Source organism: Oncorhynchus clarkii, chromosome 4, assembly GCF_045791955.1.
Source record: "Oncorhynchus clarkii lewisi isolate Uvic-CL-2024 chromosome 4, UVic_Ocla_1.0, whole genome shotgun sequence".
Taxonomy (NCBI): domain Eukaryota; kingdom Metazoa; phylum Chordata; class Actinopteri; order Salmoniformes; family Salmonidae; genus Oncorhynchus; species Oncorhynchus clarkii.
The window spans coordinates 53005762-53023474 of record NC_092150.1 but is presented as its reverse complement, the minus strand read 5'-3'; the positions used below and the strand labels follow the sequence as shown (position 1 = coordinate 53023474).

Below are 17713 nucleotides of genomic sequence, written 5' to 3'. Positions count from 1 at the left end.
AATTTCAGCAGATCATTTTAGAAAGAGAGGGCCCAGATTGTCTAGCCTGGCTGATTTGTAGGGGTCCAGATTTTGTAGCTCTTCCAGAACATCGGCTATCTGGATTTGGGTGGAGGAGAAGTGGGGGAGGTTTGGGCGAGTTGCTGTGGGGGGAGCAGGGCTGTAGATCGGGGTAGGGGTAGCCAAATGGAAAGCATGGCCAGCCGTAGAAAAATGCTTACTGAAATTCTCAAATATATAGTTGATTTATCGGTGGTAACAATGTTTCCTAGCCTCAGTGCAGTGGGCAAGCTGGGAGGATGTTCCCTTATTCTCCATGGACTTTAGTGTCCCAGAACTTTGAATTTGGGCTACAGGATGCAAATTTCTGTTTGAAAAAGCTTTCCTAACTGCCTGTGTATATTTGTTCCCAACTTCCCTGAAAAGTTGCATATCACGGGGGCTGTTCGATGCGAATGCAGAACGCCACAGGATGTTTTTGTGCTGGTCAAGGGCAGTCAGGTCTGGAGTGAACCAAGGGCTATATCTGTTCCTGGTTCAACATTTTTTGAATGGGGCATGCTTATTTAAGATGGTTAGGAAGGCACTTTTAAAGAATAGCCAGGCATCATCTACTGACATGATGAGGTCAATATCCTTCCAGGATAACCGGGCCAGGACGATTAAGAAGGCCTGCTCGCTGAAGTGTTTTAGGGAGCGTTTGACAGTGATGAGGGGTGGCCATTTGACCACAGACCCATTATGAGTAAACTGATGACTGAGTTAAATCAGATACATTTTTCCATAAAGAGACAGGTATTAATCTCTCCATGTTTGCAGGATCTAGTCCATTTTTACTAGTTTTCTATTGAAATTCATTGTGGAGAGCTCATCTATATATTTTGTGATAGGAATACCAAGTATGTCTACTTCACCATCAGCCCACTTTATTGGTCAACTGCAGGGTAAAGTTGTAAATATTTTTTTATCCAATACGTAATATGGTACACTTATAAATTAGGTTTTCGTCCAGAGGCCAGAAAAGTTACCTAGATCTTCAATGAGAAATTGCAGGGACCTAGCTTGCGGACTTCTTTGAAAACTCGTCGACTTTTGTTTTTAAACATTGGATTTCTAATTGGATTTCTAATCCTGTTATTTGATCTGATTTTAATAGCTAGCATTTCAATGGCCGTAATGAATAGATATAGTGACAGTGTGTAATTTTAAATGAAGAGACCTGCTCAAAAGGCAGCAGCAACGTAATTACATACCACACTGCCTTTTCATTTCCTTGTGTAGTCTAGCAAACCCATTTAGATACATCTATGAATCATTTCATTCATTTATGCACGTGAGCAATAAGCAAGGAAACAGGACCCAGGCAAAATGGGCTTTAGTTTAGAGAATTAAGGTGACAACCATAAAGTCACCACTTCTTTTTACCCCTTATTTTACCAGGTAAGTTGACTGAGAACACATTTATTTACAGTAATGACCTGGGGAATGGTTACAGGGGAGAGGGGGGTGAATGAGCCAACTGTAACCACTGTGACCTTTGTAAAAGGAATCTGTATGAAGCGAGTCTGAACTAGGGAGGTGCGGGTTGTTTCTGTGCAGGGCTCGAGTCTTCACACGTAACTGAGCAATAAGCAAGTGTGTTATGGCAAAACAGAAATATGGTCATTCCTGGACAGGGCCCGGAGTCTGACCTTGACAAAGTTGTAGAAGAGGTTGACCCTCTCCTCCAAGGGCTTCTCCAGGTCCTCGCTGAGGGTCAGGTTCTTAGCGTGCGTGCTGATCTCCTCCATCCTGCGCTGCTGGGCCTCCTCAGTCGTCTCCTCTGCCCAGTCCTCATCATCGTCGTCTCGGTCCTAGAGCATATCCATTAGATTCGAGTTATTGTGACATGATTCATTTAAAATCGGGTAACAATTAAACATGGTTTATTAAATAAATAGTCATCAGATTAATGAAAGTAAAGTCACGACAATGTCAACGGTTAGGCAACTAGGCCTTGCAAGACAAGTCTCCAGGTCAAGGTCTGTCAAGCGCAACTTTAACGCCATTCAAGCTAAATCGAGCGCACCTGAAGTTTACAACAACGCATTTGACCGAGGTCTGGCTGGCACTGGGAGATGAAGTGCTTGTACTCACCACAGCATCGGGGGCGTCTATGTCATTGTGGTTTCCGGCTTCGCCATCACTGGAGCCGTTCTCCTTGTCCTTCTTCTTGCTCTTCTTCTCCTTCTTCTTGGCAGACCCAGTGTCCTCTGTTTGCAGACAGCGAGATCACGGCAGTCAGAATATAAGCTATCATTACAATCTCTCCTCCATTCCTTGTGTTTCTCAGGCATTTACCCAGCAGGAGAAGCAGTTTCTTTTGTGTAGTAAATTCAATACACCCAGGAAGCCTTCAATGACTTCTGGCAGTGTTAAAAACCACTGGGAGAGCAGATGACACAGCAGATGCTGCCCTCAGAATAGTCCAATGCTCACTGCTGCTCATCTTTGACCTATGACAATGACTCATAAATTCACCCTGTACATTGACACCCTTAATAGACCACCTTAACGTGACTCACCGAATGCCTTTATAAGTTGCTTGTGTCAACATAAAAGAATGGCTGTGTTCACGTGTGCATTAAAATTAAGGCTATAGTGTGTCTGTGGTTCTCTTTAAACAAAGGCCACATTGAACAATCTCAGACTGAACAAACCTGTACAGTATTATCTGACTTTTCCTGACTTTGCAAGAAAACACTAGCATATTAAATGAATGGAATTTCCAGAATGTCCATGCTGGAATGCATGTCTGACAAAGCAGTTTTCCTGAAAGAAATAAAAGGCTTCTGTCCAGCTGCATTTGAACACATACTTTACAATTCCCTGCTTTTCTCAGGCATTCCCAGAGCATGCATAAACCCTGTTTGTTCCTGGTCTGGCGCACCTGGTGGATTCCTGAGGATGAATGTGCAGAGCTTGTGTCGCGTGTCCAGCATGCCCCTGTAGCCGCAGGCCTTGCAGGAGTTCCCAATGGTTTGTTTCTTGGCATTGATGTGCTGGAGAACAGGGATACATAAAAATGACAGTAACATTTTCAGTACAGCCTTAGGGCTAAAGCCTAAGTTATACCCTTTGCAGTAGGCATAGGAGGAACTACAGTAAGATATGCAAACTGGCAATCCTGTGTAGTTGCATCGCAAAAGTACGCAGATGTGTGCAGCCCCAAAATTATAAAAACAAGTATGCAGGATTGCCATTTTGAGTAGCTAATTGCGTTCTTGCAGCTTTAAAAATGCCTTTGTGACCATACATTTCTCTCCTAAACATTACGGGCCAGCTGCACAGACCTAGATTAAGCACAGGCCAGGACTAAAAAGTAGACTCAGAGTCTTGGCTTAACATGTAACAAAAATATTAAAAAAAGGTGTAGGTCCCATATTTCATGAGTTGAAATAGGAAGATCCCAGAAATGTTCCATACACACAAAAAGCTTACTTCACAAATTTGTTTACATCCCTGTGAGAAATTCTCCTTTGCCACATTAGCCCATTCACCTGACAGGTGTGGCATATCAAGAAGCTGATTAAAACTGCATGATCATTCAGGGCCCAAAATGAACAACCGCCACCTGCAGGTAGATTTTGGCTGGTAAGAGGTCCATTTCACCAGCCACATTGGCGGTGGAAAAAAGTCCAGTATGATCATATTTATAGTCAAATAAATGCTGCAGTAGCTGTTTAAGTATTTCTGCCATTTTGTTTCATAGCTGGTAAATTAAAAGCACAAAGTCAAAAATCTATGAATTATATAAAATCACCTATCCCACCTTGAGCTACAACACTGCCTGGTTGGGGGTTGTGCGCACTTAAAGAGCAGAGTAAAATATACATTTTTTGAAGCACAGGCATAAAAGTTTGAATCTTATTTACTTTAAACAAAAGTTGGTAACACGACTTTACACCCAGTGTCAAAACACATTATGCTGCGGTCATAACCTGTCAATACTGTCATGACATTTAGTTAGACCTGTTGTGACTTCAGTTACCTGATGTGGAATAGAGTTCCATGTAGTTATGGCTCTATGTAGTACTGTGCGCCTCCCATAGTCTGATCTGGACTTTGGAATTGTGAAGGGACCTCCGGTGGCATGTCTTGTGGGGTGTGTGGGTGTCCGAGCTGTGTGCTAGTAGTTTAAACAAACATCTCGGGTGTATTCAGCTTGTCAACACCCCTTACAAAAACAAGTAATGAAAAAGTCAAATCTCTCTTCCACTTTGAGCCATGAGAGATTGACATGCATGCCATTAATATTAGCTCTCTGTGTACATCCAAGGGCCATCCATGCTACCCTGTTCTGAGCCAACTGCAATTTTCCCAAGTCCCTCTTCGTGGCACCTGACCACACGACTGAACAGTAGTCCAGGTGTGACAAAACCAGGGCCTGTAGGACCTGCCTTGTTGAGTATTGTTAAGAAGGAAGAAACTAGGGCCTGTAGGACCTGCCTTGAGTGTTAAGGCGGCAGAGCAGCAATTTATTATGGACAGACTTCTCCCCATCTTAGCTACTACTGTATCAATGTGTTTTGACCATGACAGTTTACAACCCAGGGTTACTAAAAGCAGTTTAGTCATCAACTTGCTCAATCTCCACATCATTCATTACGAGATGACGTTTAGGGTTTAAGTGAATGGTTTGTCACAATGCTTTTTGAAACATTTAGGACCAACTTATTGCTTGCTACCCATTCTGAAACTAACTGCAGCTCGTAAGTGTTGCAGTCATTTCAGTCGCTGTATTAGCTAATGTGTAGAGTGTTGAGTCATCCACATACATAGACACTCTGGCCTTTCTCCAAGGCAGTGTCATGTCGTTAGTAAAAGATTGCTTTTTACAACGGGCCTAAACAGTTACCCTGGGGAATTCCTGATTCTAGCTGGATTATGTTTGAGATGCTGCCATTAAAGAACACCCTCTGTGTAGGTGGTGTAATGCCATAACACATACATTTTATTCAGCAGCAGACTATGATCGATGTCAAAAGCTGCACTGAAGTCTAACAAGACAGCCCCCACAATCATTTTATCATCAATTTCTCTTAGCCAGTCAGTCATTTGTGTAAGTGCCGTGCTTGTTGAGTGTCCTTCCCTATGAGTGCGGAAAGTCTGTTGTCTATTTGTCTACTATGAAATAGCATTGTATCTAATCAAACACAATTCTTTCTAGAGGTTTACTAAGGGTTTATAACAGGCTGATTGGTCAACTGAGACAGTCAAGGGAGCTTTACTATTCTTGGGTAGTGGAATTACTTTAGCTTTCCTCCAGGTCTGAGGGCACACACTTTCTAGTAGGCTTAGATTGAAGATGTGGAAAATGGGAGTGGCAATATCATCTGCTATTATCCTCAGTAATTTTCCATCCAGATTGTCAGACCCCGGTGGCTTGCCATTGTTGAAAGACAATTTTTTCAACTCTTTCACTTCACACAATTCATAAGTAGAATTGTCTTTCATAATTTGGTCAGATAAACGCTAACACCACAGCCAAGTATGTTGCTGGCATGTCATCCCTAAGTTTGCTTATCGTGCCAATGAAAACGTCTTTAAAGTAGTTGGCAATATCAGTGGGTTGTGTGATAATGAGCCACCTGGATTCAATGAATGATGGAGCCAAGTTGGCTTTCCCCCCTCAAAATGTAATTTAAGGTGCTTCAAAGTTTATTTAGCTTAGTAACATTTCTTAATTTGCTGTACTTGTTGCCATACCTTATCCCTCTCAACCATACCATTTTTCAATTCATCATCAATACAAGGGGATTTAACAGCTGAGTCATTGTCATAATGGGTTCGTGCTTATTAGTAACTGGAACAAGCAATTTCATAAAATGTGTCAAGCACAGCATCTAGTTGCTCATCATGACACACACCCAACATGCATCTCTACCACAATGCTCTGTTGCTGATGAATGAAGGAGCAGATTGCAGAAGCAGGACAAGGACCCTCTGACTGAAGGTAACGTACAGTGCAGTCGGAAAATATTCAGACCCCTTGACTTTTTCCACATTACAGCATTATTCTAAAATGTATTAAATAAAGTTACCTCAATCTACATACAACAATAAGCAAAAACAGGTTTAGAAATGTTTGAAAATTAAATAAAACACCTTATTTACATACAGTACCAGTTTGGACACTACTCATTCAAGGGTTTCTTTATTTGTACTATTTTCTTCATTGGAGAATAGTGAAGACATCAAAACTATAAAGTAACACATCGAATCATGTAGTAACCCCCCCCAAAAAGTGTTAACCAAAATGCTTTAAAGTAGTCACCTGGAATGCATTTCAATTAACAGGTGAGCCTTGTTAAAAGTACATGTGGAATTTCTTTCCTCCTTAATGCATTGAGCCAATCAGTTGTGTCGTGACCAGGTAGAGGTGGTATACAGCAGTCATCACGGAAAATTAAGAACTTTTAAAGTCTCAAGTGCAGCCGCAAAAACCATCAAGCACTATGATGAAACTGGCTCTGATGAGGACTGCCACAGGAAAGGAAGAGCTACCTCTGTTACAGAGGATAAGTTCATTAGAGTTACCAGCCTCAAATTGCAGCCCAAATAAATGCTTCAGAGTTCAAGTAACAGACACATCAACAACTGTTCAGAGACCGCATGAAATCAGGCCTTCATGGATAAATTGCTCCTGCTGCAAAAAACACGACTTAAGGACACCAAGATGAGACTTGCTTGGGCCAAGAAACACGCAACAAACAGACCAGTGGAAATCTGTCCCTTTGGTCTGATGAGTCCAAATTTGACATTTTATTCCAACCAGTGTCTAGAGATATAGATATCTATATCTCAAACCACAACAGGTGTAAACATGGGTCAAAACCAGTGGCGCAGTGGTCTAAGGCATCTCAGTGCGAGAGGCATGACTATAGTACATGACTATACTGGACGACGCAGGGCCAATTGTGTTTTGCCCTATGGGACTCCCAATCACGGCCGGTTGTGCTAGAGCCTGGATTGGTACTTTTTGCCAGTCCTGTCTGGTCCAGCGATGTTGGGTTTGTGCCCATAGGCGACGTTGTTGCCGGTGTTGTCTGGTGAGGACCTGCCTTTACAACAGGCCTAAAAGCCCCCAGTCCAGCCTCTCTCAGCCTATTGCAGACAGTCTGAGCACTGGAGGGATGGTGCGTTCCTGGTGTAACTCGGGCTGTCGTTGTCATCCTGTACCTGTCCCGCAGGTGTGATGTTCGGATGTACCGATCCTGTGCAGGTGTTGTTACACGTGGTCTGCCACTGCGAGGTCGATCAGCTGTCCATCCTGTCTCCCGGTTGTGCTGTCTTCGGCATCTCACAGTACGGACAATGCAATTTATTGCCCTGGCCACATCTGCAGTCCTCATGCCCCCTTGCAGCATGCCCAAGGCACATTCACGCAGATGAGCAGGGACCCTGGGCATCTTTCTTTTGGTGTTTTTCAGAGTCAGTAGAAAAGCCTCTTTAGTGTCCTAAGTTTTCACAACTGACCTTAACGACCGTTCCACAGGTGCACATATGCTCTCTCTAATTCTCTCTTTCTTTCTCTCAGAGGACCTGAGCCCTAGGACCATGCCCCAGGAATACCTGACATGATGACTCCTTGCTGTCCCCAGTCCACCTGACTGTGCTGCTGCTCCAGTTTAAACTGTTCTGCCTTACTATTCAACCATTCTGGTCATTTATGAACATTTGAACATCTTGGCCATGTTCTGTTATAATCTCCACCCGGCACAGACAGAAGAGGACTGGCCACCCCACATAGGAAGAAACCTAGAGAGGAACCAGGCTAGGTTTTGGCCTTTCTAGGGAGTTTTTCCTAGCCACCGTGCTTCTACACCTGCATTGCTTGCTGTTTGGGGTTTTAGGCTGGATTTCTGTACAGTACTTTGAGATATCAGCTGATGTACGAAGGGCTATATAAATAAATTTGATTTGATTTGCATGTTCATTAATTGAACAAGCATAGGAAACCGCATTTAAACCCTTTACAATGATAATTTGTGAAGTTATTTGGATTTTTACTCATTATCCTTGAAAGACAGGGTCCTGAAAAAGGGACGTTTCTTTTTTTGCTGAGTTTACTTGCACACACACCCAAAAAGTCCCCATTACCAGATAAACATCAAAACCTATTTATTTCACTTACTGTGCTGTTTTGTTGTTCAGTGTCAACCAGGATTTCATCATACATGTCAAGCAGTGAATTTTCAGCTCTGCCTCTCCTCCTCGGTGCGCACTGTCACTGTGTCCGTTTCCATCTTGTCCAGCTGTGTCTAACATGTCACGTAAACCCTGTTTCTTGTCTGCATCGAAGAAGCAGTCATTGTACCTAGCATTGAGCATGGTGGAGGCTCAGAGAGAATGCCACCAAATCGCTTTTCCAAGTTAACCCAACAGTCTGTGTTGGCATTTTTGTTGAGCAGGCGTTTCAATGCCATGACGTCTGCTGCAAAGCCGTTGAGCTTATTTCTCCAGTCAGTTGTTTGAATGGAGCTAGGAGTGTTCGTGCTTCAAACATGTTCTCAAATCCCATTGAAATGGCAGCAGCGGTATGACAACCAGCACATTAATGAGCATGCAATACGGCTTTCCTCAGTATGAAATCCTTGTCGCCGGTCCAAATGTATACAGGTGCTTGACCAGTCGGCAAAAGCTAACAACCACAACAGAACGGTTGTTAAGGGCAATTATCTTAGCATTAATGGATTTCGCTTTTGAGTTGTCTCGCTGAAATATTCTTCCTCTTTCAAATGACTGATCGACTTGTTGACTGCTCGATCCACACAGCAGACACTGTGGGCTAGGTTGGGAATGCTGTGTTGCACGTGCAGCGCTGGATTCTCAGTGGCGTCATTCGTCATCTACTTACGTTATAGGTATGTACATCAGCTTTGACATCGGTTTTGCACATCAGCGTTACACTAGACAAATCGGGCCGATGCAGGCATTTTTTAGCGAATATCGGGCGATTCCAATGTACTTACCGATATATTGTGCATCCCTAGACATAACTAAACACAGTTTGGGCCGGCCCCAGTTATCCAATGAAAGCTGTGGAATGAGTCACTGCACATTTCATTCCATCCAGTCATTCGTAACGGCAAGGCCCATCGGTGAAAAACAGAATCCCTCTGGCTACACGGACCGACGACAGTGCTGACATTATTAGAATAGAAACCTGCCCTGTCAATGAAAACATGGCATAAACAGAGGGGTAGAGAGTTCACCCCTCCCTTCCTCACTGTACAGACAACACAGGCGACACAGAGGATGCCAAGCCCAGGAGACAAGGCTGTTTCGATGGAAAACTGAGCTAATGCCAAATGGAACCTCAATCATGTGACCCTCCTGCTGCAAACAGTGGATTTATTATTTAAAACAAAGGAGGCCAGTCGGTACTGGTTGGATATAGCAAAAAAGTCAAAATCCAAAATGGATGGATAGTGAAGAGCGGGCATTCCCAGCCCTTTCAAGTGATAGCAGAGGGTGGGTCGGTTTTCAATTAGACCTTACCCAGAATCTGACAAATGGTGGACGGGGGAAAGGAAAAGCTTTCCGGACTATTTACCAGGTCGGTTTCGGGATTGTCACACTCGGGACACAGAACAAACTTCCGGATGAATCCGTCCAGCATGTCCTGCAGCTTGTTCGCCTCGTGGGACCCATTGACGATGAAGCGGTCGTTTTTGGCATCAAACTGGGTCTGGGCACCCAACTCACAACCAAAAAATTTGGTGGGATCTGGACAGGGAGAACGAGAAAGACATACGTTTGAGTTTCTTTGTTTAAAGCCTTCCTATCCTCATCATAGGTTTTGGAGAGTGGGTTATATTTTATTCTGATATTCATTGCCAATAGGCTCTTCACCTTTCCTAAAAATAAAAGGGGGTCCACCACATCAAGATGATTCCTGCTCCCATGACATCAGTGTTGTGGATCAGGCTATATGCCACAATCCAAAATTTATGCAAAAGCGCCATATAATTTGATCCACTTTGAGTTGAGGCATTCACTTTGAGCCCAATCTACACAACTAATGTGGACTCATCTTGTCAAACTACTTGAGGCCTGAAAACATCCAACAAACTAAGTCCCCTTTCATACTACACTACTCAAAAAAATAAAGGGAACACTAAAATAACACACCCTAGATCTGAATGAATGAAATATTCTTATTAAATACTTTTTTCTTTACATAGTTGAATGTGCTGACAACAAAATCACAAATTATCAATGGAAATCAAATGTATCAACCCATGGAGGTCTGGATTTGGAGTCACACTCAAAATTAAAGTGGAAAACCACAGTACAGGCTGATCCAATTTTGATGTAATGTCCTTAAAACAAGTCAAAATGAGGCTCAGTAGTGTGTGAGGCTTCCACGTGCCTGAATGACCTCCCTACAACGCCTGGGCATGCTCCTGATGAGATGGCGGATGGTCTCCTGAGGGATCTCCTCCCAGACCTGGACTAAAGCATCCGCCAACTCCTGGACAGTCTGTTGGTGGATGGAGCGAGACATGATGTCCCAGATGTGCTCAATTGGATTCAGGTCTGGGGAACGGGCGGGCCAGTCCATAGCATCAATGTCTTCCTCTTGCAGGAACTGCTGACACACTCCAGCCACATGAGGTCTAGCATTGTCTTGCATTAGGAGGAACCTAGGGCCAATATGGTCTCACAAGGGGTCTGAGGATCTCATCTCGGTACCTAATGGCAGTCAGGCTACCTCTGGCGAGCACATGGAGGGCTGTGCGGCCCCCCAAACAAATGCCACCCCACACCATGACTGACCCACCGCCAAACCGGTCATGCTGGAGGATGTTGCAGGCAGCAGAACATTCTCCACGGCGTCTCAAAACGGTCACATGTGCTCAGTGTGAACCTGCTTTCATCTGTGAAGAGCACAGGGCGCCAGTGGCGAATTTGCCAATCTTGGTGTTCTCTGGCAAATGCCAAACGGTGTTGCACGGTGTTGGGCTGTAAGCACAACCCCCACCTGTGGACGTCGGGCCCTCATACCACCCTCATGGAGTCTGTTTCTGACCGTTTGAGCAGACACATGCACATTTGTGGCCTGCTGGAGGTCATTTTGCAGGGCTCTGGCATGCTCCTCCTTGCACAAAGGCGGAGGTAGTGGTCCTGCTGCTGGGTTGTTGCCCTCCTACGGCCTCCTCCACGTCTCCTGATGTACTGGCCTGTCTCCTGGTAGCGCCTCCATGCTCTGGACACTACGCTGACAGACACAGCAAACCTTCTTGCCACAGCTCGCATTGATGTGCCATCCTGGATGAGCTGCACTACCTGAGCCACTTGTGTGGGTTGTAGACTCCGTCTCATGCTACCACTAGAGTGAAAGCACCGCCAGCATTCAAAAGTGACCAAAACATCAGCCAGGAAGCATAGGAACTGAGAAGTGGTCTGTGGTCACCACCTGCAGAACCACTGCTTTATTGGGGGTGTCTTGCTAATTGCCTATAATTTCCACCTGTTGTCTATTCCATTTGCACAACAGCATGTGAAATTTATTGTCAATCAGTGTTGCTTCCTAAGTGGACAGTTTGATTTCACAGAAGTGTGATTGACTTGGAGTTACATTGTGTTGTTTAAGTGTTCCCTTTATTTTTTTGAGCAGTGTATATTTACAGATGACTGGGCACAATGGAGAGGCCAGGGAAAGAGTGCAATTTACAAGTACTGACAAATATTCCAAACTGCTCACAATCACAACCTTGTGAAATGGATGCCAATTTAGTGGGTCATACCAGCGCAAACAGGCACTGAGCTGGGGAAGGAGGTATACTCACAAGTGGGAGGCCTATTCAGAGACTTGGCAACGTCAGTCATGTTGACTATGACAGTCTTTATCCCATTCCCCTTGCCTTCCACCTGGAGGATGTGGGGGAGGAGAGATGACATGTTTCAAACTGTTTCACAGTGGTCACATTCTAACAGCGTAAATACCTTTCCACTCAATGTGCCAATTAAGCTGCTCCTCATGTGCGAGACGAGTGCACAAAAGCAGAGGGGGTCCACTTTCATTTAAGTACAACATTTGAGAAAAATCACATTAAATCTAAGCATCTTTGAGTGGAAAGTAGGTTTTGTAGTCTTTCAGAGGGAACATTTATTTCAGTGTTGTTTCAAGAACAAGGTTTCTCCTCGGGCTATACATGGCCTTCCCTTGAGCAATTAAATGGATTGGTTACGTCTCCAGCATAGTGATTTCAATGCATTTCAGTGCTCTATAAGGAAGAGACAAGGGAATGAAGCTCTGACCATTGGGACATCCCTCGGCCCCCGACACTAGTTGAGCTCTGGACACTGAACAACCCCTCATGACAACCACCACACTGTTCAAGGTAAAGGTTCCCCATAACCACAGGTCTAGGATCAGATCCTGAGCCCCAAATATGAGGGGGATGACAGTGACTCCAGACCACCACAACCTGTACTCACCTTGGCGATTATACGGGGCATCTTGTAACGGTAGAACTGGTCCAACACGCTGCGGTTGACGTTAACAGACATGATGGCTGGCCACGGGCTTTATCAGTACGACAGGAAGATCTTGGACTGAAAATTTTTGGTATCCTCTGTCTGGCGAAGAGGGGATGACATAAACGACTGGAAGCGGGTTCGGGCTCGGACATGAAAAAGGTCTTGCCACTGAGGCTGCAAGTGCCGCGCTTGTAGGCTAAGTTCCCTGCACACAGGTTCCAACAGCTGCGCAACAGCTCTGAGAAGAGAGGGGAAGACTGAAATCCATGGAAGGCATAACAGCAAAGAATAAATGTTAGTATAAAGTAGGATTGGACGCTGCTTTCTAGTGTCAGACTGGCACAAGACACGAGTCCCTAGGCCCTATGGGCTTCTCAACCTTGCATACGGTCACTTAAGTCACCTGCCAAACGGCAGTGCCCATGTATTTACATTTGTTGTATCCCATTATACTGAAAGAGTCATAACTTAATTTCTAAACTTTAGCTGTACGAATAGGCCTAAGTGTCAAATCAGACCAACTATCATTAAAGTCCCTTGACAGGTTGACAGTCACCACAATGTACAAGATCACATTTGCAGAGTAATAAATAGTCCACATACAGTGGTGTAATATGGTCAGGTATGCCATTGCAGCTTCCTACCTATGTAACACTAAACAGATGGCAAATGCACATGAGAATTCCAGAAACGTGGAATATAAATAATCCAAAAGCACAGCGGACTAAAATAAATGAAGACAACCAGCACATGTTAATTGCACCATTGTTACGAAAACATTCATTGTCAATATAGCGAACACATCACTATAAAAATCAATGCACATGTAATGTAGCTGATAAATGGGTTAGACAGAAAAGCACACCAGGCCTCAATTGTGCAATGTGCTGCAGAGTGCGTCATACAGTGAAGCAGTCCACGGGGGGAGAAAGACGCCATCTTTGGTCCACATAGGAGGCGCATTCACTATACAAACAGGTTTGAAATCAATTAAATGACGTACTGACACAGAGCAGTAGGGATTCAAGTATAAGTGAGGTTAAAATACCTTTCCCATCCGTCGCTCCTTTCGTCCGGGTACTCACCGTTTTCGCAAAATAAAGACATAAACACACCGCTGGTCGCCCAGGCAGAGACGCAATAATGTGTTGTGTGGATGAGCAGTAAGGTTGTGGTGGAGACCGAGCCGCACTGCAACGATGCCGAAAGAGTAGTCCGACTTACGATGGGGGGGTAGAGCCCACAAACAAAACTCGAGACGCCCAAAAATGGGGTATCTGTAACGAACAACAAACAAGTACTATAACTTAGAAAATGACAGCGAAAGCTGACATCTGTACCGTGGTAATAATAGCTAGCATCGGCACATTAGCAACGACTATACATAGAAAAGCTGACAATAGTATTAACGTTAGCTACCTAAAAAGGATTCAAGTTGATCCGCTCTGTTACGTTTGCATATTTGCTGGTGAATAATTGAAATGGGTAATCTAGCTGGCCAACTTGCTTGGACTCACCTCCAGAACGCTCTCACATAGGTGCCTGCAACGCCACTATAATGTGCTGTCAATCTCCACGACCTCCGACACTTTTCCCGACCATTCTGACAACGTCATCAAATCAGCGACCTTTAGCGGCACTAAGCGACATGAACATGTTCGACTAAAATAGACCACATCCTGTCGTTTCCGAGGCAAGTCAGCCAAGTAGACCTGGGTGGTTGCCTGCTTGGCAGGCCAACTAATCAGAATTTGGGTTTAATACTTTTTATGGAAAAGTTTGATCTTACTGATATATGGAGAGAAAAGTTTCCGGCCGACAGATCATTCACTTTGAGTAACAAAACAGGTTCCAGACAATCCGGAATAGATTGTTGGTTTATATCCAGATGTATTGATAGTGAGTGTTACTACAAATATGTGTACTACTCCTCTTACAGGCCATAGGACCATTTACATTGATATCAAAATATTTACCCCTGTTACTAACCTTGGTAGAGCATCCTACTGGAAGCTAAATAGCTCGTTATTAAATAATGATATAGTTAAATTTGAGGTTAAAGATCTGCTTTCACACTTTTGGGAAAGAGCTGTGAAGAAAAATCTTATTGCAAGAACTGGGAGCTCTTTAAATTTGAGGTGTCCGAATACCTTAGAAAATAGGGTAGTAATCTTGCTAAGACCAGAAGAGCTGAGGAGAAAAAGGTGATCATTAAGATAACTTCCCTTTCTCAGAGATCCCCAGCCGGCCTCTCAGGGGAGGAGAAGATGGAACTGATTGAGTTAAAAAATAAACTGGATAATATATATAGAATATAAGCAGAAGGAACCTTTATTAGATCTAGGAAAAATGAATTGAGGAGGGAGAACAAGAATTCATCCTATTTATTTAGCGATGAGAAATCTCACTCTACAAATAACACTATCCATAAGTTAAACATTGATGGTGTTATTACAGATGACCAAAAATTAATAGCTAAATACTGTAGCAATATTTACAGAAAATTGTATAGCTCTACGTACTGTCAGGAATCCACATATGTTTTTTAACTCACTGAATAGTGTTCACTCAATCAGTGATATAGAATCTAAACAGTGATTAGAGTCTATCAAACATCTAAAGAACAATAAATCACCAGGTGTTGATGGAATTACATCAGAATTGTACAAATTATTTTCTGAACAAGTAGCTCCCTTCCTATTTGAAGTCTTTTTTAGAGAGAATTAAAAACAATGTTCTTCCTCCTACAATGAGTCGGGGGTTAATAACACTGATACCTAAGCCTAAAAAGAAGTGCTTTGCATCGATAAGTGGCGTCCAATTTGTCTTCTTAATAATGACTAAGATATTAGCCTTACTACTTGCAAAAAAATAATTAAAGAAGTTCTGGATGCAATCATTGATGAAACACAGTCTGGCTTCATGAGGAACAGACACATTTCCAACAATGTCAGACTAGTATTAGACATACTTGACTACTCAGACCTAATAACTGAGGATAGCTTCATGTTATTTTTAGATTTTTATAAAGCATTTGACACAGTAGAGCATCCGTTCCTTTTGTCCGGGTACTCACCGATAGTTGCACTAACACTTAATGTTAGCTTGGTGGCTATTCGTTTTACCAATCTATGGTACAATGTTATTTGCAATAATATAAAATTATGTCTACTTTAGGTCTACCACCTTTGTGGTGCAAAGGACTGTTTTTATTTGCAACTAGTACGAACGTTTCATTTTGTGAGAACCCGGTTCATGTGAACGTATAAAAGTTTAATATTCTTCACATAGTCACTGTGATAGTTTTAAAAGGCAACTTTAAAGGTCATATACTGAGATATGAAGCAGATAATGCAGGGAGATGGATTATGCTATTGGTAGATGTCATCCATATTCAATTCATTGTTGTAAATACTTATGCTTCCAATAACAAGTCAAAAAGCTGTATTTTATTTAGAGACATTGAGAGGAAAATAAGTACAATTATGTATACATTTCCATTGGCCAAAGTAATATGGGGTGGAGATTTTAATACAGTATTACATGATGATCTAGATAGATGGCCTCCTAAGGATATCAATTATGTTTGTGAGATAAGGAATATATGTCTAAGGTTAGTAGGTGTTCTAGATATTTGGAGACATAAGAACCCAGATAAGACCACAAGTCTGGTTCATTCTTTGGAGCAATTTCCAAATGCCTGAAGGTACCATGTTCATCTGTACAAACAATAGTATGCAAGTATAAACACCATGTGCCCACGCAGCCGTCAAACCGCTCATGAAGGAGACACGTTCTGTCTCCTAGAAATGAACATACTTTGGTGCGAAAAGTGCAAATCAATGTCAGAACAACAGCAAAGGACCTTGTGAAGATGCTGGAGGAAACAGGTACAAAAGTATCTATATCCACAGTAAAACGAGTCCTATATCGACATAACCTGAAAGGCCGCTCAGCAGGAAGAAGCCACTGCTCCAAAACCGCCATAAAAAAAGCCAGACTACGGTTTGCAACCGTGTCCTCTGGTCTGATGAAACAAAAATAGAACTGTTTGGCCATAATGACCATCATTATGTTTGGAGGAAAAGGGGGAGGCTTGCAAGCCAAAGAACACTATCCCAACCGTGAAGCGCGGGGTTGGCAGCATCATGTTGTGGGGGTGTTTTGCTGCAGGAGGGACTGATGCACTTCGCAAAATAGATGGATATATTGTGGATATATTGAAGCAACATCTCAAGACCTCAGTCAGGAAGCTTGGTTGCAAATGGGTCTTCCAAATGGACAATGACCCTAAGCATACTTCCAAAGTTGTGGCAAAATGGCTTAAGGACAACAAAGTCAAGGTACTGGCGTGGCCATCACAAAGCCCTGACCTCAATCCTATAGAAAAAATTGTGGGCAGAACTGAAAAATTGTGTGCCGAACATGGATGCCTACAAACCTGACTCAGTTACACCAGCTCTGTCAGGAGGAATGGGACAAAATTCACCCAACGTATTGTGGGAGGCTTGTGGAAGGCTACCCGAAATGTTTGACCCAAGTTTAACAATTTAAAGGCAATGCTTCCAAATATTAATTGAGTGTATGTACAGTATACTTCTGACCCACAGGGAATGCGATGAAAGAAATAAAAGCTGAAATAAATCACTCTTTACTATTACTCTGACATTTTACATTCTTAAAATAAAGTGGCGATCCTAACTGACCTAAGACAGGGAATTTTTACTCAGAGTAAATGTCAGGAGTTTAAATATATTTGGCTAAGGTGTATGTAAACTTCCAACAACTGTATATTAATATATTCAAAAGGACGTAACATGGAACCCAAACTGGCTGTGCGCGTGCGCTATCGGGCAAATGCGATCACGACATGCAGGTTAAAATATCAAAACAAACTCTGAACCAATGACATTAATTTGGGGAGAGGTCGAAAAGCATTAAACATGTATGGCAATTTAGCTAGTTAGCTTGCACTTGCTAGCTAATTTTTCCTATTTAGCTAGCTTGCTGTTGCTAGCTAATTTGTCCTGGGATATAAACATTGAGTTGTTTTTTTACCTGAAATGCACAAGGTCCTCTACTACGACAATTAATCCACACATAAAACGGCCAACCGAATCGTTTCTAGTCAACTCTCCACCTTCCAGGCTTTTTCATCTTGGAACTTATATGGTGATTCATC

General features: G+C 43.0%; 1 protein-coding gene across 8 annotated transcripts in view; it reads right to left on the bottom strand.

Annotated features, from left to right (window-relative positions):
- The window catches only part of LOC139406939 (eukaryotic translation initiation factor 5-like), a 29749-nt gene extending 15476 nt beyond the window's left edge, over window positions 1–14273 (bottom strand). Inside the window, exons 1-8 of one of the 8 annotated variants that reach the window (XM_071150109.1) lie at window positions 14049–14273; window positions 13580–13808; window positions 12490–12769; window positions 11838–11919; window positions 9599–9771; window positions 2930–3041; window positions 2137–2252; window positions 1692–1853 (exon numbers count right to left, since the gene is read on the bottom strand). In XM_071150109.1, the coding sequence (XP_071006210.1) occupies window positions 1692–1853; window positions 2137–2252; window positions 2930–3041; window positions 9599–9771; window positions 11838–11919; window positions 12490–12561 (717 nt within the window). In that variant the 5' untranslated portion in view covers window positions 12562–12769; window positions 13580–13808; window positions 14049–14273. Of the gene's footprint in view, window positions 1–1691; window positions 1854–2136; window positions 2253–2929; window positions 3042–9598; window positions 9772–11837; window positions 11920–12489; window positions 12789–13579; window positions 13809–13950 lie in introns of all 8 variants that reach the window. The other 7 variants (XM_071150110.1, XM_071150112.1, XM_071150113.1 and 4 more) reach the window with 7 other exon arrangements.
- Between the last annotated feature and the right edge of the window lie 3440 nt (window positions 14274–17713).